Here is a 24,027-nt window from a genome sequence, read left to right on the forward strand (position 1 = left end):
ACATCTCATATGTAAAAAAAACAAAACAACAAAAAACTCAGTGTAAGAATCACGGGCCACCACTGAGGCGCAGTGGTTTCACAGATTACCGGATTTAAAGCTCTTCAATGTGGAAATCGTGTAAACCTCACGTGCTGCCGTTCACTGCGTGGATGCAGGTGTAGCACTCAGCTGTTAGACAGCCTTCAAACACAACAGCTCTGCTCTCAATTCGCAAAAAGCAGGTTGTGCGTTATCTAAGAGGCTCTCTGCTGCCACCTGCCATTTGATGCGATGGTAGGCACAAAACCTCTGTCAGCGGAGGGGATGCGGGGTTTATCACAGCATTCACCTGAAAGTGCTTTATATAGATATGAAAGGTAAAGACCATAAAGTGTTAGGGAGACAAGCAGGCGGTGGCCACGGTGGGGAGAAGGAACTCTGTTTAAAGGGAAGAAACTTCAGAATCAGGGAGGGGCAGAAAAATGACGAGCACAAAGGGATCAGGACAAATAAAAAAACAAAACAAACAAAAACAGTAAGATGAGAGAAATGTTAGTGATTAGTGGTATATGAACATCAGGATAGAAAGGAGGGCGGTGGAGGAGTCCAGAGTACATCATAAGATTTCATTTTCAGGGGCTCAAGTTGGGAAAATTAGAAAATAAAAGCATAAGAAATCAGAAAAGGAATCATAAAGAAACACCAAGATAAACCATTTAACAAATGACTTATAGTAATGCAACTGTGGACACACTTCTTACTTTACAGTTGATAATGCAAGGCTATCTTGTTTTGCGTTTATAATCACCACAGGTTACAGCGCATGCCTATATAATATTTCAAAGGGGGATCTGTCCTCCTGTCATTTCTGCATATTGCTGCACTGATATGATCACAGAATTTATGCTTGGTGGAGACAAAAAATGGAGGTGCAGGGGTGGCACCTCTGGTTTCAGACGTACTCGTTTGCACTGATGCAGCTGGCTTTCAGAACAGGATGAAAAATGGTTGAGAAACAGTGAGAAAGAGGACCTGAGTGGCTGTTTTTACTTAAGTTACCCCGTCTCTCACTTGTGCAGTTGATCAAATAGAAAGAAAATACTGAGGATTGCTGGGAACTGAAATTGTGTGTCATCAACAATAAATTAAAAAAAATTATCTGTGGGAGAAACGTGATTATCTGTCGTGACCTGTACATTTGTAACTTTGCACACAATGCAAGTTTTATTTTTAATCTAAAATTATACACTTTTATATAATAACACTCTAAATGTCTCGACGTTACAATAGTATGGATAACTAATTGCACTTTATATTCTGACCACTCTCTACCCTTCTGTACACAGTGCTTCCTTTATTATAGATTGATTTTATTTATTGGCGTGTAGGAAATCTCGCAAAGTAAGAATATCATTGCTCAGCGTGACCACTTTGTTCTGGACAAATCTTGATTAGAAATTAAATATGTTCCTTATAATGATTACAGCAAAACTAGCCTTACAAGCTTTTAAAGCTGTAAAGATCCTATAATTTTAAATTGCCCGCAAATGATCACCCCAACCTCTTCCTGTTAGGCGCGTGTGACGTCACTGATGCTCGGTCCAGAACGGGTTGGGTCTCTGGTTTGGGAGTCTTCTGGGTGGCAGCAGGGTGGGAAAAAAGTGAAGTCATATACAGTTACCCAGGAAACCGTGCGAAATAAAGCAGCACCTTACAATTAAAAGCATCAACGCGTTTACTAAGTACGAAACTTTTCAACTTAAGCCGTAATAAATATTAAAATCATCAAGTGAAAATAGAAGTTAATCTCAAGATGATCATTGTGCACTTTCACTGTATTCTGCAGGCGCATGGTAACAGCATACTTACTACGGTGCAAAATATGCATCCACGTTTTTTTAAAGCTGTTAGGGAATAGGGATTTTATTTTGAAGGTCTCGGCCAGAAGTCCTATTATTCTAATGCTGTGTGGCGTGACAGTGGCGAGGGAGGTTGATCGCAGGGAAAGTGAGAGAACAGAGAGACAGAGGGAGGTGGCTGAAAGGCTGGAGCAGTGGACCAGGTTAGGAGCGAGTCTGGACAGCGGTCTAAGGTGATCTTGATCATCCAGAGGTGTCTGCGCTGTGGAAGTGGGAGTCCAGACCGCGCGAATCCCCCGTCACGGCGCTCCAGCCCGGCCTGACCGCGGACTGTGTGGCAGACACCGTCTTCGGCTGCCCATCCTGGAAACATTTTCACTGTCTAAACATTTCCTAGCTGCAGGATTGCTCAGCTTCACCCGAGTCCTCCCTGGATCACGGACAAGGAACCGTGCTTGGATCCGTCACCGTGAGTGTCCGTGTAGTGGCTGATGCACTGCTGTCACGATTAAATGCTTTTAATGGCGATGCCGTGCATCATAAGGTCAGCTGATCAGGTTCTGGTACTTACTGTCATACTTGTAGGGTGACACGATTTGCAAAAACCCAGATTCGCATCCGTGACGGGTGCTGATGTAGATGAAGCCACGCCCTCAGACATGGCATTGTGTATGCCCCACGCGTGAATGAACCCTGGCCTATTTACTGCAGCACAATCAGCAGGAGCAGCTGTCAGCGTTCACTGCGGGACAGTTGTAATATTTGGGCCTGCAGGACATCCAATAAGCACCTCACGTTTATCCTCGTCAGCACGGGATTGCAGCTTTAATGTGTTGTTTTAATCCCAAATCTGCATGTGGTGCATGTGCGTGTTGTCAGTTCAAATCTGAAGTCATCTTTCACCCACAGAGTATGTGGAGAGGTTTTTAAAAATAGATAAATTCCCATAAGATGCTGCTGTCACAGTGAGCAGTGTGAGTTCAGCTTTCAGACTGCTGCAATGGGAAAGACGTTCCAAGGTTGCACTGCAGCTACAGTGATGACAGAGACCCGTGCTTGCCCGTGTGTCCCTCCCTTTATACATACATACACTTTCTGCACCGACATGTCTCTCTTAAGAGAGGTAACCGGCTATTCATGCAACTGGCTCACACAAACACTCATGCATATTCACAGAGACTTTTAGTGAGGCTCTATTTTTGTTCAGAGCTGCAGCACCGGCTGTTTGATCTGGCGCTCAGGTGAATTTGTTTCATCTGGCTTGTGTGTGTTTTTACCCTGCCTCGACACGCTGATCCCTGCAGGATGCAAACTGAAATATACAAGGTCACCGTGAATGAGCACCGGTGTGTTTATTTCAGACAGGGATCCCAGTACAGTGTGTGACTGCGAAAGAGGCCGTCTAAGGTGACTGTGAGGTCAGCTGGAATAGGCTGAAGCTAAAAGGTTTGTCCTTTTAATTTAACGTTACTGGATCGATTAGGTAGAACACTCTTTCTTCTCTTCTTCGGTATAATGTCTTTATAAAGAGCTGCACAGGGGACCTCTTATGCTCATTTCCAGCTCCATATTTTATTTTTATTTATTTGGAGTTTGCTGGAGTAGATCTTCATGATTTACAGCTCTTACACAAGGCCTTTGCACTATTTTTCTTCCTGTTGGCTATCCCTCACAAACAGAAGGTTTAAAAGCAGGTGGGTGGAGCTTATGTGCTTCAAGCCAGAGCTGGATGCCTGTGATGATCGTACCAGAGATGTCCACTCTCACTGACACCAACTGGAGATGTTAGGAAAAGTGTTAGAAATGGAGAGTTTAGAGAGGTCTGAAGCCCACTCTTTTGACCCACAGACATTATTTGCACATATCCTGAGCTCATGATTTGAAACTTTGGCCATGTTTCATATGGGCATCCACTACTGTACTGTATATATGACAGGAAAGAGAGAAAAGCATAAATGTTCCCCTCCAACCACCGTCTGTTTTTATTTAAGTCTTGCAACTTATGAAACCTGGTGTCTGCAGTGGGTAGGCTGTGATTTTATGCAGCTTGTTGGCAGGAAGCACTCTGCAGAGTCAGCAGCAGCACTTGTGGTAAAGAGTCTGTAGGGAAAGAGAGACTCACTGATTGAAGTGGACTTTGGATCACAGCAGCAGAAAAAGTAAAGCTCTCTCCTTCTCCTCTCTTCTGTGCCCTGCAGGTGTCTGTGTCTGCTGTCTATCGTCTGTCCCGTGTCACCGTTACAACAGTGGAGCTCCAGCTCCATGGCCCCCGTCTCTCTCCGCTAGCGAGAGGTGAGCCAAGCTGGCCTCCCCAGCCCCCTCCTTGTCCCAGGACCCGGAGTCAGAGCCTGAGCCCGACCGGCGGCACAACCACGAGGAGCAGTATGTGAGCGAGGGCGAGTACAACCAGCCCGAGACACGTCCGGCGCCTCCCGACTGCAGGGACGCCGAAACCATCACAGGTGCAGAAGAACTCAGATCATCCAAAAGTCCAAATATAGCAACAAAGTTTTGAGTATGCAGCTCACCGTCTGGTGACAGTGTTGAAATTACTATTCTAATAAATCTTTTTTTTAATAGTTTTATTAATAAAATATTGCTTTTTCTTCTTCTTCTTAAAAAAAGCAATTTTATATGTGCAATTCCAAACTTAATTTTTCAAAATAAAAGTTACTTTTCCACAGTTTGCACATAGATGTAGCCATGCATCAAAGTAAAGTGATACCAGTTGGTGAAACTAGTCTTTTACCATTCTGAGCTTGCAGTCATAATTAAGTTAAAATGCACAAGTGTTTCTTTTTGATTTTAAAGTACAGTATTGCTTGTTTTTCAAAATATTTCACATTAAATAGGACGTGTTATGTTAAATTCCAGCTCCATAGTTTCATTCATGGACTCTACTAGAGTAGCTTTGCATGATTGACAGATCAAGATAATCCTGTGCTATTGGTGTAGCCCCTCAGCTTTTTTTCTGCCCTTTCCCCTTCCTTTAAGCCAGCTTTCACCTGATTGGCTGCTCCACGTAAACATTAGCTTTGAACCCACAGGTGTCCAGGGGCCAGAGCCGTGTGCTGTCTGTCTTTATTTGAAACATTGCTGTTTAAAACACGTCCTCTTACAAAAAAAAGAGTTTTGTGAAGAGTTATCTAATTTTATTTTAGCAGAATATTTTTTGTCTCTGATTAAACGTAAACCTGCCTTTCAAATGTCTGATCAGATTTAATGTCAGCCATCACAAACCTGACTCGCTGTGGTCACGCAGGGAATGAGTGGAGAAAAAACCCACCCGCCTCATCCACCCTCATCCTCTCTCTCTCTCTCTCTCACTCTTTCTCTCCCTCTAATGTTCAGATGTCTGTAACAGCACTGACCTGCCGGAGTTTGAGATCATCAGTCTTCTGGAGGAGCAGCTGCCGGTGTACCGCTTGCGGGCCGACACCGTCTATGGCTACGACCATGACGACTGGCTCCACACGCCCCTCGTCGCTCCCGAGGCCAGGCTCGACCTGACCACCGAGCAGATCGAAGAGACACTAAAATACTTCTGTAAGTCTGCGCGATCGCACCGGTACTTTAAATGTTTCACACCGAGATAGACTGAAAGCAAGAAGGAAAAGCTGCCGAAGGCAATGATAACAGAACTCCCTATTTAAAGGTTTCAGGTTATAACTGCAGGATTAAAACTGAAACGTTGTTTATCATTATTAAAATTGCAGCAGTGTTTCAGTTAAAAAGCTTTAGAATACAAATAATTTTAATGACAGCACAAAGTACAAATTGTAGTCGACAATTATTACAATTACAAGGTACTCAGGTGTTCTACTTGCCTTTATGGGTCTTTCCCTTAAAATCATTTGAGAACCCCTCCTACAGTAGATGAACAAGACAGGTTTCGAATAGCCCTTTGATGTCTTTTATGAATCTGTTTGACTTAATGCTCAAAGTTAAGCCATAAAAACATTTGGATACCAAGCCCTTTATTTCTGTTTGGCCCTGAAACATGAATGCATCTTTGTTTATTCTGGATAATTGCTGCACTCCTCGTATATCATATCAGCACTCTGCTTAATACTCTGCTTTATGAGTAAGCAGAAGAGGTTTATGGAGTAAGGACAGTGCTGTCTGCAGAGGCTTTCTCACATTAAAGATTAATGTGCAATATTAAACAATATTAACTCTTGCTGTCATCGCATTACATTGTTCTTTGAATCTTTGATGGCATCTGTCTATAAAGTATAACCCGAGCCACCCGAGCCAGCCTACTCCGAGTGCCGGTCCCAAACCTGGATAAATGGGGACGGCTGTGTCAGGAAGAGCATCCACCATAAAATCTGTGCAAAATCAAACATGCGGATCATCAAGATGCAGGTGAAGGAGGACATGCAGCTGGTGGGCGTGACACAAGCGGATGTGATTGACATTTTGAAGATCAGATACATTTGAATAGAGTGATCTTCAATAAGATGTTAATGTTATATTTGGATTGTTTGTTTTCTATTCTAATCTAGTCTAGTCTGTCTTTGTCCTGTATGGATAAAGCTGGTATTTCAGCTTCTGTCCACATGGTTGTCTCTAATAACCCAGTATGAAAAAGTGGACAAAATGAAAATACGGTGTGTAAAATGTAAATAAAGGCAGAATGCATTGATCTGCAAATCGCATACATTTAAGTTAAGTTTAAACATTTCATTTTTTTCTGCTATCTGTGTTCTCTTGTGGATAAAATATGGGTTTATTTGATTTGGAAATCGCTGCATTATCTTTTTATTCATATTTTTACACAGCATCCCAATACTTTGGGAATTGGGGTTGTATAGTTGGTAAAATCTCTCCTGTAGCTTTTGCAAATGACTTTTTCCTTGACCCATATGGAAAACTTGCACAATGGAAAGATGTGAAGAAGAATTTAGGTCGTCTAATGAAAAGAGGAAGAATCTGACTCTACTCTAGGCTTACTGAGACGTTAGATCGTGTCACGTGAAGGATGTTGTCTGAAACGTTGTTGAATTTTTTTTCTTCATTTATTTTGTGCGTATCTGAGATTGATTGGAAGAGTTATAATTTCTAAGATTGAGTTTTTACAGTTCAGATAGACTCGTCTCTAATCTTTACTCAGATAAAAGATGATTTCAGCGTTGACATCTTAGCATACAGCTAAGTTGTTTAATTGCTGAGGAAGTTTGATTACAGGTTCCCAGTCTATTGTGTTAGCAGCATGATCGGCGCTAAAGAATGAGTCAGAAGACAGAGGAAGTGAGGTAATGAAAGAAAGGTGAAAATGAGAGAAGTGGGAGTCACTTCTATTGACTCTGTCCTGGATAATGCATCCTCGCCTGTCCAATCATAACACAACTTCCACTTCACCTCCGCAGCTGTGGAGCCAAAAAGGATGCACACACGCTCTCTCTCATCTCTCCGCCTACCTTGTTCTCGCTCCACCAACACAGGGACGTCCGTGTGGGTGGAGGGTAATATAATCTGTAAGCCTGTGATACAGTAGCTGAGCAGTGGCATGAGAGAGACAGAAAGTGAATGGATCGGTGTTTTGGACCAGCGGTCGATTGTCATCAAGGCAAGTGGAGGATACGGACAGCAAGAGCAGAGATTAGAAAGGGATGAGTGTGGGCCGGAGGACTGCTCAAAGATGTGATCAAATGATTGGGATATTAGTTTCTTTTCAGTACTCTGATTTTTGTTGAATGTTGTTGTTCCTCTTTGCTTCCTGACTGCGGTGGATTACAGGCTGCAGTCTCATCATTTCAGAGCTCCAGTAATGCAGAAAAGCTGTATTATTTCTTGCTGATAGTTTTGCTCCGGTGTTTGTTTCTTAGTTAGTTCGCCTCACTAAGATGACGCATGTCTCCTATCTAATTTCCATGGTTCTCTGTTGTACCCCTGTAAACCAGCGCTGATCACTATTTCAGTGCCATCACCTAAATTTGCTTTCAGAAATGGGACGTTTTTGTGTTGTTTAGAGTACCAACAGGATTACAGAGGCTTACCATAATGGATTCGATAACTTTGTGCAGCACGTTATGGATTCGAGCTCTGAAGTCAATAATTGCTGCCACCCCCGCGGCAGCAGAGCCACACGCTGTGCGCCATGGAACATGACCCTTTCCCCTTTAACGCCTGCTCGTGCATTTCCAAACAGCGGTGATGGAAGTGTTGCACGCTATACGTGGCACGTCCACTTCCTCTGAGTGTGTAAATACTCTTTGTGTTACATAATGGGGCCGTTTTTGCATGCAGTCACACATGTTTGCAGATCACAACTCAAGTGATGGGATGACCAGAAGGTCATTCGGCATTTTGACGCTCGGTTGTGTTTTCTTTTTTTGTTTTTCCACAGTGCTATGTGCAGACAGAGTGGGCCAGATGACGAAAACCTACAATGACATTGATGCTGTCACACGTTTGTTGGAAGAGGTGAGGTATTTTAATTTTGCCAGTTCATTGAGGGTAAATTGAAGCTTTTCTTTTTTTAATCAGACCAAATGATAATGAGATGTTCCTCTCCTCCGTTTGCTTCTCCTACATTGCAACCAACAGAAAGAGAGAGATCTGGAGCTTGCTGCAAAGATTGGCCAGTCGCTCCTTAAGAAGAACCGGACTCTCACAGAGCAGAATGAGTATTTGGAGGAACAAGTGGGACAAATCACAGAGGAGGTATGCCTCACAGAAATTTAGAGCAGGAAAAAATGTTTTGGTGCTACAGGTGTTGAACAGTACTTGTCCTCCTGCAGGTGGCCCAGCTGCACCATGAGCTGAACCTGAAGGATGAGCTGCTGCAGTTTTACACCAATGCAGCTGAAGAGATCGAGGATGAATCCAGCAGCTCCCCAACGTTAGTTTCCTTTCTTAATGTCACTCCTAAAATGCGTGAATACTGTTACCATTTCACAGGTGTGAAAATATAACCTCACTTGTACTGGCTGTTTGTCTTCTGAAGGGGTAAAAAAAGCAAAGTGGAAACTGCTTCAGGAGGCTTTGTGAGCGACACGCTCCAGAAGAAACTCAAAGAGCTGGAAGACGAGAACCTGTCACTCCGCTCAGAGGTATCACACGCAGTAATGAGAGCAACACGGGAGGTGAGGTACCAAAACGGCTCAGAGTATTTTGTGTAATTGTGGACGTCTACTTGCAGGCTAACCATCTAAAGTCAGAGACCGAAACTTATGAAGAAAAGGAGCAGCAGCTCGTGAACGACTGTGTCAAAGAGCTCAGTGAGTTTTGTCTTGCCACCAATTTCTTTTTTGGAGCTTCTGTGTGTGAAATTGCCTGTTTTTCTTTACACAACTCCCTCCAACAGTTTGCATGCTGTGTAATATTTGAATAAAAACACAATGCAATCACTCTAGACAGTATAAAATATGGCTGTAGCTTCCAGGGCGGAATACTGAAGCCAGAGTGCAAGTGCCTTAAACCTGGATTCTACTGGATGGCAAAAGCTGTAAATGTAACTGTCTACGAGAAAATGGCTTTATGACTTGACCTCTTTAAACACTTTCCTGCTGAGTTTGACTTGGTTTGGATCATGCTGAATAAAAAGTTAAGTCTGTGAAGGGTTATCTTTGGTAAGAAACTCCAAGTTCAATGGCTGATCATTTTCACATTTTGTCACATCTTGTCAAGTAGTTAGTAGTAGTTCGAGTTTGTTGTTTCATAGTGAGACTCTTTCTTCTTCATCACATCTGCGGCTTTGCAATAAAGTAACAGCGAAAATGCATCGTCAAAGCAGTACTTCAGAAATCATTGAGTGATGTCATGGTAGCTACATCCACCTTTTATATTGTCTATGGCAATGATGTAACTCATTTAGAATCATATCTTGTTACAACTTTATCTAATTTTTAATTGGATTTAATCAGCATTTTTGAAGAGCAGACAACAGACTGAAAAATATATAGTGAAAAATTTTTTTTTGTGGAAGGGTGGAGTGCCCACTCCGGGTCAGGGATGAGTTCCTGCCCCAAGTGGAGGAGTTTAAGTATCTCGGGGTCTTGTTCACAAGTGACGGGAGAAGGGAGCGGGAGATCGACAGACGGATTGGTGCGGTGGCCGCAGTGATGCGGACGCTGCACCGGTCTGTTGTGGTGAAGAGAGAGCTGAGTGTAAAAGCGAATCTCTCAATTCACCGGTCGATCTACGTCCCTACCCTCACCTATGGTCACGAGCTGTTGGTAGTGACCGAAAGAACGAGATCGCGAATACAAGCGGCGGAAATGGGCTTCCTCCGAAGGGTGGCTCTCCCTTCGAGATAGGGTGAGAAGTTCGGCCATTCGGGAGGGGCTCAGAGTAGAGCCGCTGCTCCTCCACATAGAAAGGAGCCAGTTGAGGTGGTTCGGGCATCTGACAAGGATGCCTCCCGGGCGCCTCCTGGGTGAGGTTTTCCGGGCATGTCCCACCGGGGGGAGGCCCCGGGGCAGACCCAGGCCAGCCGAGACAAGCTGGAGGAGGTGGCTGGGGAGAGGGAGGTCTGGGCTTCTCTGCTTGGGCTGCTGCCCCCGCGACCCAGCCCCGGATAAGCGGAAGAAAATGGATGGATGGGTGGGTGGTTGCCGCTCCCTAAACCTGGCTGGAGTTTTTTCCTGTTAAAAGGGAGTTTTTCATTTCCACTGTCATAGAGTGGTCGCTCACAGATGTATGACAGTTTGTTTATAGCAAAAAAAAAAAATGCCCTCCATAACTCGAAATTTGGAGAAAATAACTTCAAATTTCAAGTAATGGATGGCAGTTTTATTTTTTCAGTGGTGGAATCAAGCTTCCATACATGGGGAATCAGTTGACTGTTGAGGTTGTCTCTCTAATACTGTAGGGTCTCTGTCGTGCAGTGTAAAGCACCTTGAGGTGACTGTTGTTGTGAATGTATATAAATTGTACTGCATGTCCCTGTTTTTGAGGTTAGCGGTAGCAAAGTCAAAATGACTATCTATTTTTTTTAAACCTTAAAAATTATAATTTTTGAAATTTTTATTTCAGTGTTTCATTGCACTTTAAATATGAATTTGAAAATATGAATGAAGTGTTCTGATTTCATTTATATTTTATGTGCAGTGCAGAAAAATGTTTTTGCTTGACACATTTTGTTCTCATTTTTCTCTGTGCTCTTTTTGAACTCCCTGTCAAACTTTAAGGGTTGTCCAGTCTTCAGATTTCTGCCATAGCGGAGGAACTGGCCCGTAAGACTGAAGACGCATCACGACAGCAAGAAGAGATCACACACCTCCTCTCTCAGATAGTAGATCTGCAAAAGAAAGCCAAATCTGTGAGTATATAAGCACACAGGTATATACTTTGACTGGTTATATTTTTACTGGTCTTGTCCTGTTTAGCTGTTTGCTCAGTCAAAGCTGCATTTGTGTCTCTAGTATGCAGTGGAAAATGAGGAGCTCTCTCAACACCTGCTGGCAGCTAAAGATGCCCAAAGGCAGCTCACAGCAGAGGTAACTTCTCTTTGCTTGCCAAGCTTGTCCCCAATCACAGTTTGTTCCCTAAATACTGTGAGTGTGAGTTTAATTGCTGTGTTTACAATACAACAGCTCCAGGAGTTAGAAGAGAAGTACTCAGAGTGCATTGAGATGTTGCATGAAGCTCAGGAGGAGCTGAAGAACCTGAGAAACAGAAACTACCCTACAGGAACCCCACGCCGCTACCACCCGCTGGGACTGTACCCGATGGTGAGTTACTGTAAAAGTGTGTGTGCCTCTCTTTGCTTGTGGGTATTGTCTTCCCCTCTTAAAAGTTTATATGTTGCAGGACTCTCTGGCAGCTGAGATTGAGGGAACGATGAGGAAGGAGCTGAGTCTTGATGACCCAGAGTGTGAAGAACAGAAGTAGGTATTCATGCATGCATACTAGATGCCAATTCCCAAACATGGGAACAGGTTTGGGAATTGTTTGAGCAAAAGAGTTGACAATAAGTAATGGACAGACAGTAGAAATAGATAGCGAAAATAAATATACTACGATTAAAAGTAAATGCATAAGTAATTGTCAAAAAAAGTGAAAAACTAGCCAGCATATAGGGTTGCCAACTCCCTGAAAAATAAATAAGGGACACCTCGTGGCCAGGGCCGGGCAACCCAGTTGTCTTCACCCTTCCCAGTGTGGTGAATTTTGTAGCTCTTTTTTTTTGTGTGTGAAATTATTTTTTTAACCATTTGACTTGAATTTGATTTAAGTAGATGCATATTCTTTGTGATATGAACACATGGGAAACAAATGATCATTTAGCCATTTATTTTTAGCTCAAAATGACAACATTAACACAATAAAACAGGTCTCTTTCTTAAACAGAAGCCTGTCATGCTTAACTTTTGACAATATAAGTAAATCTTTCTTTAAAAGAACTCTGTCCTGCTTAACTTAAAATTATATAAATTAATAGAAAACAATAGAACGAAAAACATTCTTGTAACAGTGCACATATAGTGCATTTAGTACAATTGGCTTCAGTTGAGGTATTATTTCAGCTTTTCTAATGCTAATCAGCTGCTCCTGTTTGTAAACCCGCTTGTTCCCATGATTACACATCATAACTCATCATCATTATTCATCTATGTATTACTTTTATGTATTAGTCATCTATTTGTTGTAATCATCTATCCTTTGCAGTTGTTTATTACACAAAATAAATTATATTATCACACTTCTGGCCACATAGCGCTGATATTCACTGCACATGCCCATATTAACCTTAACCAGAGGGTTTAAAAAAAACAGTGTTTACATACCATATCTGCTTCTGCCGTGGCCTGGTGGACAAAAAATTGGTTAAGGGTTCCCCGAGCTTTCACGCCTCTCATGTTCTTCATGTGCCCACCATTAGAAGCATGCCTATGGAAAAAGTGCACCGGCACACAGTGCAGTGCGCTTTATAGGTGTTATCGTGCACTTTTTCCAGCCAGGTGTTTTCCTTTTCCCATTCCTCCCTGTACTTTTGCAGCATTTTTTTTCTTTCTCTGAGGGGAACAAACATTGCTGGTCTAATGCTGGGCTTGCACTGTGCGATTTTTGGCCCATTTTGAGCCGATTTTTGAGTCGTGTGACCGATTTGGTGATCGGCCTGATTTTAGCCATCATCGTGCATCGTGTAGTATACGTGGGGCAACGAGAAGCGATTAACACCTCACGACCAGCTCCCGATCATCAATCGCTCGTGAGGATGTCACCGCAGCCACTCACACTGCTCACGCGCAAACACGTAAACGTTGGTGAAAAAGACGGAGCATCATGGCTGTGCAGCCTGTGATCTGGACACAAGTGATGGAGGCACAACTTGTAGAACTTTGGAAAGCTCATCCGAGCCTTTTCGATGTGGCTTCACAAAATTATCAGGACCACAACAACCGTGAAAATAGTTGGATTTACATTGCTGCTCAGTCACAGCTGCCTGATCAATGTTTTTCATTAGCAATTTAGCAAAGTTGATGGTGGTGGTGTGCGTGTCTGTGTGAGTGAAAGACAGAAGGGGAGAGTGAGCGACAGATTTTCTGTTATAACCTTCATTTTATGGAGGCACAGTGTGAGCACTCAGGTCAGAGCATCGGGCGGTATAGTGTGAGACCCTGCATCGTGACCTACCAACTTCTAACCCCTGCGAGTCAATCGTGCAGTTTGAAAATCGCACAGTGTAAGCCCAGCTTAAGGTGTACTGTCGTCCGAGACTTGCACCGCAGTGTCGGCGTTTGTTTCCCTGTTGGCCATGCTTCTTGTTGTGGTCATCTGTTGTCTTCCGGTATTTTCTCCGTAAGCGACCTTTCCTCGACCAATGAGATAAGCGGTAATCTGAATTGTCATACTCGAATTGTCATAAGTGTGCTGTCAGCTCATTGGTCACAAAGCAGGAGAGGGGCTGGGAATTATGTTTTCAAACAAAGCGTTAATTCCATTAACATTTATAGACTACTTTTGATTCTCACTGTATTACGGGACAAAGTGCGTCCCTTATTAGCTCAATACGGGACGTGTACTTTTGTTTCTAAATACGAGACAATTCCGTTTTTTAAGGGACGGTTGGCAACCCTACCAGCATAGCTCACTAAAAGTCTTTTTAAAACTTTTTCTAAAAGTATACATAAGCATAGTAACTAGTAAAAGTTATGAATACAGTGTATAAAAGAGGAATGTAACCACTGTGACCTCACCTACTGAGTTTGGACTTTTGGAAATGTTTAGCTTTAGCATTAGCATTGTAGCCACTATCATGTTCTTTTTAGAAGCCTGAAGTTGCCATGTCTGGATGAACAGGTGGCGTATTAAGTTATCAGCTAATGCTAGCAGACTTTTATTTAGCAAGCTGTATAGCTAAAATACACAGACACTGTTAATTTGTGCTAAATAACAGATCTGATACAGTTGGAGAGGATTAGCTAAACTGCTAAATATCATTCTAGCTAAAATTGTTAGCTATAATAGTTAAATTGTTAAAAAAAAATAGTAACAAAACTTAATGAATACACTTATAATAAAGTAGTAGCTTAAAATAGGAAAAAACTGGTTAAAATGTAAAGTGCAATGAAATGAAGTGTAACTGATGAATGGTAATCATACAGAAATTCCTTATTACGTCACTAATAATGGACACTACTGTCTACTACGCTGTCATGAAGTTCTGTGAAAAACTAAGCACACCATGTTAAAAGGGTAAGTTGCAGCCAGGTGCTTATAATCAAATGCACTTGATTAACTGATCATCAGCAAGTGTGGGTACCTCTGTTTTGGCAGTTTCCTGGTCTGTAGCATTCGGGTATGTGTTAACATAGTACTACAGTCTTCCTAGTTGTGGGCGTCCAAAAAAAATCACCCAAAGTTCAGACCATGCAATGCTTAAGAAACTGCACAAAAATCTAAAGCTACTTCTTGGACACTTTCTGGAGACTTCTGGTCATAATTCACAGTCACTTAACTATCAAAGTCAAAGTATTCTAGAGTCAAATGTGAGGCCATCCATCTGACAGCTAAATCTTAGCATTAGCTACGTGACAATGATCCCAAGCACAGCAACAACTGTTCAAAAGCATGAAAAAGAAAAGAATCAAAGTGTTGTAATGATCCAGTCAATGTCCAGACCTCAACTCTACTGAAATGATGTTGCAAGACCTTAAGAGACCTGTGCACAAATGAATGCCTGGAAACCTCAATAAACTGAAGCAATATTGTAAAGAAGAGTGGACCAAAATTCCTCCACAACAATGTGAGAGATGGCTTAAGTCATAGAGAAAACAATCGCTTCAGGTTATTACTGATGGTTCTATAAGCTACATGGAGTATTAGTTTTTCACAGAACTCCATAGTGTCACAAGAAAACTTTCTTTTTCACACGGCTATGGTGGATGGTGTTCTTCACTCTGATTGTTAGTCGCTTTAAACACTCGACTTAAAGTTGGGATTTGTTTAATGTTAAGAGTTCAAATAAACGTAATCTTGGTGAAGCGTTCTTGAGTCCATCTTTGGGAGTAACTTAGGTAAAAAGGTTTGTGAACCACTGTTGAAGAGCATCAGTATAATACTCCTGTGCTTGACTGTGTGCAGGATCCATCGGAAACGTGTATTTGAGACGGTCAAAAATGTTAACCAGACAGTTCGTCAGCGTTCTCTGACTCCAACCAACTCCAACATCCCGGGTTCTAACCAGTCCCTGTCAGCTCGAACGTCACCCCAATCGAGTGGTCTCTCCACACCCCACTCCAGCATATATGGAGGTGACCTTAGTGGAGAAAGTGTAGCCCTTGATAACCGAACACAGAGCATCCTAATGGAGACGGCATCCAATCAGGAAAGCTGGTAAGACCGAGAAATGCTGCTGTCATCTGCATGAATCAAACTCAGTTTTCTCAAGAATGATTTTATTTTAAAACATTTGATTGATTTTTGTTTTAACCCTGCTCTGTCAACAGCACAGAGGGCCAGGAGAAGAAGGCAAGTGGGGCAGAGGACTTGCGGCTCGCTCTGCGTCGCCTGTCTTTGCGCCGACAAAACAATTTAAGTGAAAGGCGCTTCTTTGAAGAGGAGCGAGAGCGACGGCGGGATGGACACCCTGGACTCCACGATGCCCTCAGCCAGGAGAGTCTGTTAACCCCATCCGAAAGCATCATGTCCCTCGGAAACCTCCACCTCTGGGCCTCGCGAGGGCCCTACCTCCCCGACAAGCTTCAGATCGTCAAACCACTCGAAGGTGAGGTAGAAAGGGAGCACGGAACGAACGGCAAGGCAGGGAGGAACCTGGAAGGAGAGAGCCACCGAGGGGCCGGGGCAAAAAAAGGGAGCAGGCAGGGCTGGGGAACAGAGGGGGAGAGGAGGCAAGATGGCAGTCAAGGGGAAAGAGAGAGAGTGTGGGGATGGACGAGGAAGACTGGAGCTGGAATAGAGAGGGAGAGGGGAAGGAGGTGGGCTAGAGACCGAGCCGGCAGCAAGAAGATGAGGAGTGCGCAAGAGTGGACAGAGAGGCCCCTGTCTCTGATGCTCTTCAACTCTTTCTGGTCTCTGATGCATCATCACAAGTCTGGCAGCTTTGCATCTCCACACAGCTATTACAAAGAAACCCAGCCCAGAGGGTGGCTTTGAGCACTCATGCACTACACAGAGGAAGTAAGACGGAGTCTATCCAAATCACTGGCTGCTGCTCATGAACTGATCCGGGGCTAAAAGGGGAAACAGGCAGACCTTAGGATCTGTACAGTGTGATAGAGTCACAGTAGTATTCAGTCAGCATGTACAATTAAGGAGCTGGTGTCCTTAGATTTAACCTTAAAGAAGATTATGCTCATTTCCAGATCAGTGCCAAATATTTATTACTGGACTCTGTGCTAGATTAGTTTGATATGATTTACAGTTCAAACTAACCTTATTTATCTTTACTGAACCTTGGTACCTTTGTCAGAAACGGACTGTTGTGGCTTCCTGCCTGTTCTTTTTAAGGCGCGTGTCTTCTTATTGGTTGTCCCTCGCAAACAGAAGGTTTAAAACTACTGACAAACACTGTTGCCAACTTAGCGACTTTGAAAACTTACTAAATATAGCGACAGACCCCTTTAGCGACTTTTTTTCTAAAAAGTAACTAGCGACAAATCTGGCGACTTTTGCTGGTGCTATTAGGAAGACTAATGACCACTTTTTGACGTGAAAGCACGTATCACTCTTACTCTCAACAATCAGCGGGTGCTGCTGTGGGCACCTTGCCCGTGCCAAAGCGCTTATAGGCGGCGGATCGTCCTCACGCAGAAGTCGCCCCCAGCTGCTGTCAGAACAGGACATGTTCACCCCTACACGTCCAAACTGCAAATGAATCGCACATGAGCGAAGCCGCTGCTCCCGCCCTGACTATAACAGTCAGTTCTTCTTTTACTCTTACTTTTTGTGGATCACAAGGTTTAAAACTACTTTAAAAACACACACACAAACAAACACAAAAAGTAACTCCGCCAGACTGCCTATTTCGGGTCACTTTTGCTGGTACCAAGCCTGGATAAAGGAGGAGGGTTGGAATTGTGACATAAAAAAACAACAATTGCTAAAAGAAATTTAACTTGTAGTTCTAAATATATCCTAAATGCACTTAGGCTGTTTTTTACTGACTTTATGTCGCTTCCACGATGTTATTTCTCTCTCCTACAACGTAGTTTGCAATTACATAAGCGTCACCAATTATGCTAATTATGCGATGACGTAATTTAGCGACTTCTAGCGACTTTTGGGACAGCCAATAGCGATTTTCCTTACTGAGGAGTTGGCAACACTGCTGACAAAGTTGACAAAATTAGGGAAATCTGCTCTTGCTGGCCATTAAGAGAAGTCTGAATCATGAGCTTCAGGGATTATTTGCACATACTTTGAGGTCTTTATATGAAACTTTGGCTATGTTTATTATGAGTGTCCACCACTGTAATGGTATACTCTGTATGCAATAGAAAATAATGCAAAGCAGAATAGAACCACTCAAAACAGGTTCCTTTGGCCTATGCTGCCCTCTGCTGGTAATATTTTATACTTTATTTAAACTGTATCTAGATGGCATACAGAAGCCCTGCTGTTGTGGATTTGTTTATATGTATTCTTATATATTTATACACATTGTTCTGTCCATATTCATTCGTAACTTTCTGTTTTTTAAGCTTTTTCATTTTTTCACTGCTCACTCTGTCACCTCTTTGCTGTCTCTGTTTATTTTTCTGTCATTAATCCATGTGGCTGTCTTAATAAAAAGATTCTCATTCTGCTTTGCTCCTCCATTTCATTTCCTTTTCATATCATTCCTCTGATATTCATAGCTTTTTAATATTCACCTTTCTCTGCCATCCTCTTCACTTATAGTATTATCTTCATCTTCACTTTTTTATTGAATGGATGAGCTCTTTAGAGAAAAGGATCTAAAATACTTTTTGTTCTTAATTGCATGAATTACTGGCTGACACTCTGAGATATGTGTGTGCACAATATCTGTTTTGTTGCTTGTCCATTTGATCCCGAACTACTGTTACTGCTGGTTACTTCTCAGTTACATATAATTCTTAAAACCTGTTAAGATAGGAATGCCTTTTAAAATGCTAACAAGTATTTTCAGGAGATTTAAGGTATAAAACATCTGCTGAAGGTAAAGCAGCCAGTTGAAAAAGTTTCATATTCCCCTAAATGTTTTTTTGTCTGTGTGTTTGGAGATGGTGCAGGTGGAGTTAAGTACATTAAGTTAAATCCACTTCTCTCCACCAGGATCTGCCACTCTGCACCACTGGCAACAGTTAGCCCAGCCTCACCTGGGTGTGATCCTGGATGCCAGGCCAGGAGTTGTGCCAAAGGGCTACAGACCTCTAGAACTAGAGCTGGAGCAGGTCTGTGTGTGAGGTTTCTCTGCGTGTATCTGTTGTGTTCATGCTAAACGATCTCAGTTGATTACATGTACCGCTGTATTGGTTTAAACTTAGGCCCATCCTCTTGTAACGAGAATCAAACCTTATCACCTGTAAAGCACTCCTCTCCCTTCCCTGCATGGCTCTTTGTTTGTGTTAAGGCGTACCCATGGGGCGGCTTTGAGGAGGATGAACCAGGAGAGCAATACTTCCAAAATCTTCCCACCTCCTCAGCTTCTGCCTCACCGGCAGTGCCCCCCACCTCCAGTACAAGTGAAGCCAACCTCGTGCAGCCTTCAGTCACCCTGGCTCCACCTTCTCCGCCCTCACCATCACCATCACCACACCTCAGCAACACCGATGCTCTGGGTGAGGACATATAGTAAAATTTCATTGACTCTAAATACATTATACTGCCAAAAGTATAATTAAGAATGGATTTCACTCAAGTTCATATGCGTGTGAAGGCAGGTGAGCAAACACTTCTGGCAGTATAGTGCATGAATACTTCCACATTGTTGAACATGTATAAAAGGCTAAAATGTGCTGACTGACAGTGACGGGCTGTGTGTGTTTGACTTCCAGCTGCATACTACCCAGGTAAATGCATGGCGCACACCAGCTCCACTTACACCTTTACAACCTGTCGGATCCTCCATCCAACTGATGAGCAGACGCGGGTTACGCCAAGGTGAGCGGCATCATTAAGTGTCTGTGATCAGAATCGACTCTTTGTTATTATTCGAGCCACCGAAAGTCACACATAGTGTTAGTTCAGGCAGGCGATGAGAATAACAGTTCTCACAATGGGCACACTCTTTAAGCTCCTTTAGCCTGCCTATACCTGCTGCACATCTGCATGCTGCTTTGTAACCCACCTCCTCCCCAGCATAACCTTTTAATGCTACTCTACTCAGAGCCGGGGGCTTGTTGCTGCTTCCCAGAGCTATGGACATTGTTACACATGGAAATATCTTTTTTCTGTTTAGAGTGACCCTGACTAAATTTACCTATAACTGACTCCTGCAGAATTGAGCTTTTCTGCTTAAAATGGTCTTATAACAACGCTTACAATGAAACTCTGGCTCTGAGTTTTCTTTGTATTATTGTAGGGTCTTTACCTTACAATAAAAAAAATCGAGCAATTCATTTTTATAAAAATTAGTAAATGTTTTTCTTCGAGAAGCGCGCCCTTTTAGAAAGTTAAAACTGCACTTAATGCCATTTCACACACTGTAGTGACAAGAAAAATTAAGTGGGGAAAAAACGAATGCAGTTTTTAAAAAAAGTCATTTAAATATGCCGTTCAGATACATCATGTTTCTAGAAGCCGAAAGAGTGCTAAATGTGCACTCATTCTGAATTTGATTGGATCTCACAGGACGGATCTAGGCAGGACACTTAGTCAGTTTTCTGATAGACAGTGGGAAGGTGCTGAATTATACATGCAGCTGCTTATATTTCGAACACCTGCTGTAGTTCTGGTTTTAATGATGAGACCATCTGAAAGTGTGATTTATATATATATATTTTTTGTTAACCTAGCTGAAATCTTCTCATTCCCTCCAGTTTAAACCCAGTGCCTGCATCGTCCTCCTGTGTGATGACCAGCACTCTGCTGGGTACTCCTGCTGCTACTCCCTGCACGTCCCGCAGGCTCAGTCTCAGGCCCTCTGAATCCTCAACTAACCTCAGGCAAGAAACTGCATATTCTGACATTTTCCTTTTTATTTAAAAGACAAAGTAAAATCAAAAGATTGTTTTAGCTAATTTCATATTTTATATAATGTCATATTTAATTGAGTGCATATAAAAAGTAAGTTTGCATTCAACTGCATGAGATCACAGACTTGTGGTATTGTAAGCATTAATGCCTTCCCTCTCTGTCGGGCTGAATGCTTCCTTTGGTTGGCAGGTGTAGTTCCTTGGTTATAGCTGGCTGTTTATTTGGATAAATAATCAGCAGAAAAACTATATGCATTTGAGTTTGGTGTGAACTGTTCCTTTAAGAAAGGACATTATGTGTCTATTTTGTCTCATGTCTGTGCAGAGATGCTACACGCACCACCAGCACCTCCCTGGGGTTGGTACGTCTTCTCCAGGAGAGAGGAATCTCAGCAGCTGTGTATCACCAGAGCCAGGGCCTGGAGCAGGGTCAGGGCAGCGGAGGAGTCCTATTAAGCACCTCCATTGCCCCCAACCGAACATCTAATCCCGATCCTCTGCGGCCCTCGACCCCTCCAAACTCTCCCACAAGACAGGGAGCTTCAGCTGTGCCAAGCTCCGCCGGCTTTGACTTCAAGAGTCCTTCTTATGAGAACTTCCTGGCTTCCAAACCAGCCCGTTCCATCCTGAAGGAGGTGACAGGGGGGATGAGAGGCAGGCAGCGAGGGAGGGACTGTGAAAGCCAAACAGACGTTAGCGTGGCCGTCCACAATCTGAACCTGGTAGACAAGGTGAAGCGGCTGGGTGTGGCTGGAGCTCCCGGAAGCAGAGCGATGAGCCCTGGTCCCATGCTAGGGCCTCTGGGTGGACTGCGTAGATCTGGCTCCCCTTTTGGACCTGATGGAATGAGGAGGAATCGGAGTTATCCAGGCATGGTTGGAGCCAGCATGGTCATGAAAGCCCCAGGGCCCCAAGAGTAGTCTGGATAGCTGCTGGCCAACAGGGTAGACGAGTAGGAGCCCAGCGGGGCCAAGGACCGGCTGTTGATCAGTCACCTGGAGCCCATAAAAATATTCACACTGTACAACAGCAACATGGCACTACTGACCTATTTCTAATCACAGCTACAGTTTTACACAAACATTACACCTCTGTAGTGCTTTACAGTGGTGATTCACGCTTGAACGAAGAGAAAAATAACTTAAAGGGTCAGTTCATCCAAACTACACAGCAACATCTTCTGACACAGCTCTGCTGGTATATACTGTCTGTGCTGTAGTTTTGCTTTTGTGTGCCCGGATTTTGAGATATTGCTAAAATGACCGGACAGATTGGAGGCTCTTCTGTGTAAGCACTGAACAGTGACATTTAAAGACTTTCAGTTATTAAATTCAATTATTAAATTAAATTAAACGGTGATGACGAAGCTTACATTCTTTCTAGCTTTAACAGGTCTGAATTTAAATTTTTGCCAGAATTCCTGCCGAACTGAAAACAAGTGCTCCCACGTCACCTGCATTCATCTTCATTTTTATAAAAATTAGTAAGTGTTTTTCTTCGAGAAGCGCACTCTTTTAATACGCTGTAATGATGTAAAAATTAAGGGGAAAAGGCTAATGCAGTTTTAGGAGAAAAAAGTCATTTAATTATGCCGTTCAGGTACGTCATGCTTCTAAAAGCCAAGAGTGCTAAATGTGAATTTGATTGGATCTCACAGGACGGGTCTAGGCAGGAACACTTAGTCAGTTTTCTGATAGACAGTGGGAAGGTGCTGAATAATACATGCAGCTGCTTATATTTCGAACACCTGCTGTAGTTCTGGTTTTAATGATGAGACTAACTAAAAGTGATGACGAGGCTCACCTTCTCTCTAGCTGTAACAGGTCTGAGTTTAAATTTTTGCCAGAATTCCTGCAAAACTGAAAACAAACACACCCGCCTCAGCTTTATTTTGACTTTAGCCATTATTAGTAAACCTTAGCATGCTAACATGCTAACTCTTAAGATGGTAACTAGTTTCTTCCATGTGTATGAGCAACAAATGCTTCTTATTAATTTATTTCTATTATACCTGCTTCTAGCCACAAAATACACATTTTTTAAAATTTTGATAAGTGGAACACTGACAATATGTCTGAACTGAAATAAAAACACATTTACTTAAAGTTTTCTTAATCGGAAGCTAATAATGTACATAAATGTTTTGTCATTTTCTAATGCGCACGGATTGATCAGGAAAGAATTTATAGCATTTACATGCCATTAAGGGAGGAACCCTTAATGGTAGCTGTTCTTACCCTGTGAGCTATAGATGGTGACATAAAGAATAGATGCAAGCAGCAGAAATGGGTCTCACTTAGAAATAAGGGGAGGAGCTTAGTTATTCAGGCGGGACTTGAAGGACTACTACTCCACATCAAAAGGAGGCAGTTGAGGGGGTTCAGGCATCTGAATAGGATCACCTGATGACAAGTCATACCCGGAGGGGGCAGAGGATGTATGGATGGATGCATAAGCACCCCCTATGAAATGCTTTTGAGCATCTGGAAGTCTTTCCTTGTCATTGTTAGCATGTTGAGTTTAGCATGTATGTCAAAGCACTCTTTATAGAGCTGCTGTAATCTCTGCTCACTCTCTAATTTTCAGATATCTAAATTTCTGGACACACAAAGCCAGTTTTATGTAACTTAATTTTACATAATTGGGTGAACTGACCTGTTAAAACAGAATACACTGAAAGCGAGCTACTGAAATATCACTCGGATTCCTGCTTTGGAGACTGACTCTGCTGGCTAGATGTAGTACTCCCACTCTTGCCTTTTCTGAAACACATCCACAGAATCCCACGCACATCCAGACTCACACAGGTGCACTCTGCTAAATCTTCCATGCACTGGCTGGCTATTTGTAGTCGCTGTAGCACTGAAACATGCCTTTCTACTTCAATACTAGCAGATAAAAATTTCATAAGTGGTTTTAAAAAAAGTACACCGAATTCATAAAATATGTCATCCTCTGTCTCTCTCTCCTTTCTTTTGAAGGGATTAAGTGTGAGTCTGACAAGTCACTTTCACTAAATCATCGAATAGATTTCACGCCAGTGTTAAAGGTACTTCAGTTTCATTTTCTAAATGGCCGTTAGACAGTAAAGCTGATGGTACTTCCACTGAACTGGAGAGATCAATACACTGAGGGATTGCTTTATCGTGGTTGGAAGCTATTTTTCCCTTATTGTTTTATGGTTTTATCAGAGAAATGAAGCAATACAGTGCCTCAGCCTTTTGTGTTTTGTGATTTTTTCCTTGTCATGCAGGTCCGAAGGCGCTCACACAACCATAGTTTGCACTTGTGTTTATTTATTTTTAAAAATCCTGATTTTAAGATATTTTTTTGTAAAAAATAGCATCGTCTTACACACTGTATGTATATACTGTTCACAGTCACTATAATGTCATGTGTAGATGAACCATTATGTGTAGTGCGTTAACCAAGAACCACACATTGCTGTAAGTATCTGGGTGAGCATGTAATCAGGGTTTTTCCAAATAAAAAGTCATCAAACAATAATTTATTAATAGGATTTCTTTTTCCTTTCTGTGTGATGGAGTTTTAAAACATGACTCAGAATTGAAGCGGGGTAATAACGACATAAAGAAAAGCCACACACGCAGGAA

At 42.6% G+C, this 24,027-nt stretch overlaps 1 protein-coding gene across 3 annotated transcripts; it reads left to right on the plus strand.

Annotated features, from left to right (window-relative positions):
• The first annotated feature begins 4,142 nt into the window (after positions 1 to 4,142).
• LOC134623162 (trafficking kinesin-binding protein 1-like) lies at positions 4,143 to 23,911 on the plus strand. 3 transcript variants are annotated; one of them, XM_065471210.1, is made up of 18 exons: positions 4,143 to 4,303; positions 5,193 to 5,387; positions 8,194 to 8,270; positions 8,394 to 8,510; positions 8,588 to 8,688; positions 8,794 to 8,899; positions 8,989 to 9,067; positions 10,979 to 11,109; positions 11,213 to 11,287; positions 11,384 to 11,521; positions 11,601 to 11,677; positions 15,378 to 15,629; positions 15,743 to 16,020; positions 18,552 to 18,670; positions 18,850 to 19,057; positions 19,274 to 19,379; positions 20,258 to 20,383; positions 20,739 to 23,911. In XM_065471210.1, the coding sequence occupies exons 3-18, from the start codon at positions 8,220 to 8,222 to the stop codon at positions 21,331 to 21,333; spliced, it is 2,559 nt and encodes an 852-aa protein (XP_065327282.1). In that variant the 5' UTR covers positions 4,143 to 4,303; positions 5,193 to 5,387; positions 8,194 to 8,219; the 3' UTR covers positions 21,334 to 23,911. The 3 variants fall into 3 exon arrangements, with proteins under 3 accessions (XP_065327282.1, XP_065327280.1, XP_065327281.1); XM_065471208.1 differs by lacking the exons at positions 4,143 to 4,303; positions 5,193 to 5,387 and adding an exon at positions 7,293 to 7,413; XM_065471209.1 differs by lacking the exons at positions 4,143 to 4,303; positions 5,193 to 5,387 and adding an exon at positions 8,018 to 8,048.
• Positions 23,912 to 24,027: the final 116 nt, after the last annotated feature.

Source organism: Pelmatolapia mariae, linkage group LG22 (assembly GCF_036321145.2).
Source record: "Pelmatolapia mariae isolate MD_Pm_ZW linkage group LG22, Pm_UMD_F_2, whole genome shotgun sequence".
Lineage (NCBI taxonomy): Eukaryota > Metazoa > Chordata > Actinopteri > Cichliformes > Cichlidae > Pelmatolapia > Pelmatolapia mariae.

What these genes read in the sequence shown, in the direction of transcription:
- LOC134623162 (XM_065471208.1), top strand. Translation starts at nt 7,374, where the DNA reads ATGGATCGGTGTTTTGGACCAGCGGTCGATTGTCATCAAG. An exon ending in GAATCCAGCAGCTCCCCAAC is followed by an intron (nt 8,689 to 8,793) that starts GTTAGTTTCCTT and finishes TGTCTTCTGAAG; the next exon opens with GGGTAAAAAAAGCAAAGTGG. An exon ending in CGACTGTGTCAAAGAGCTCA is followed by an intron (nt 9,068 to 10,978) that starts GTGAGTTTTGTC and finishes TCAAACTTTAAG; the next exon opens with GGTTGTCCAGTCTTCAGATT.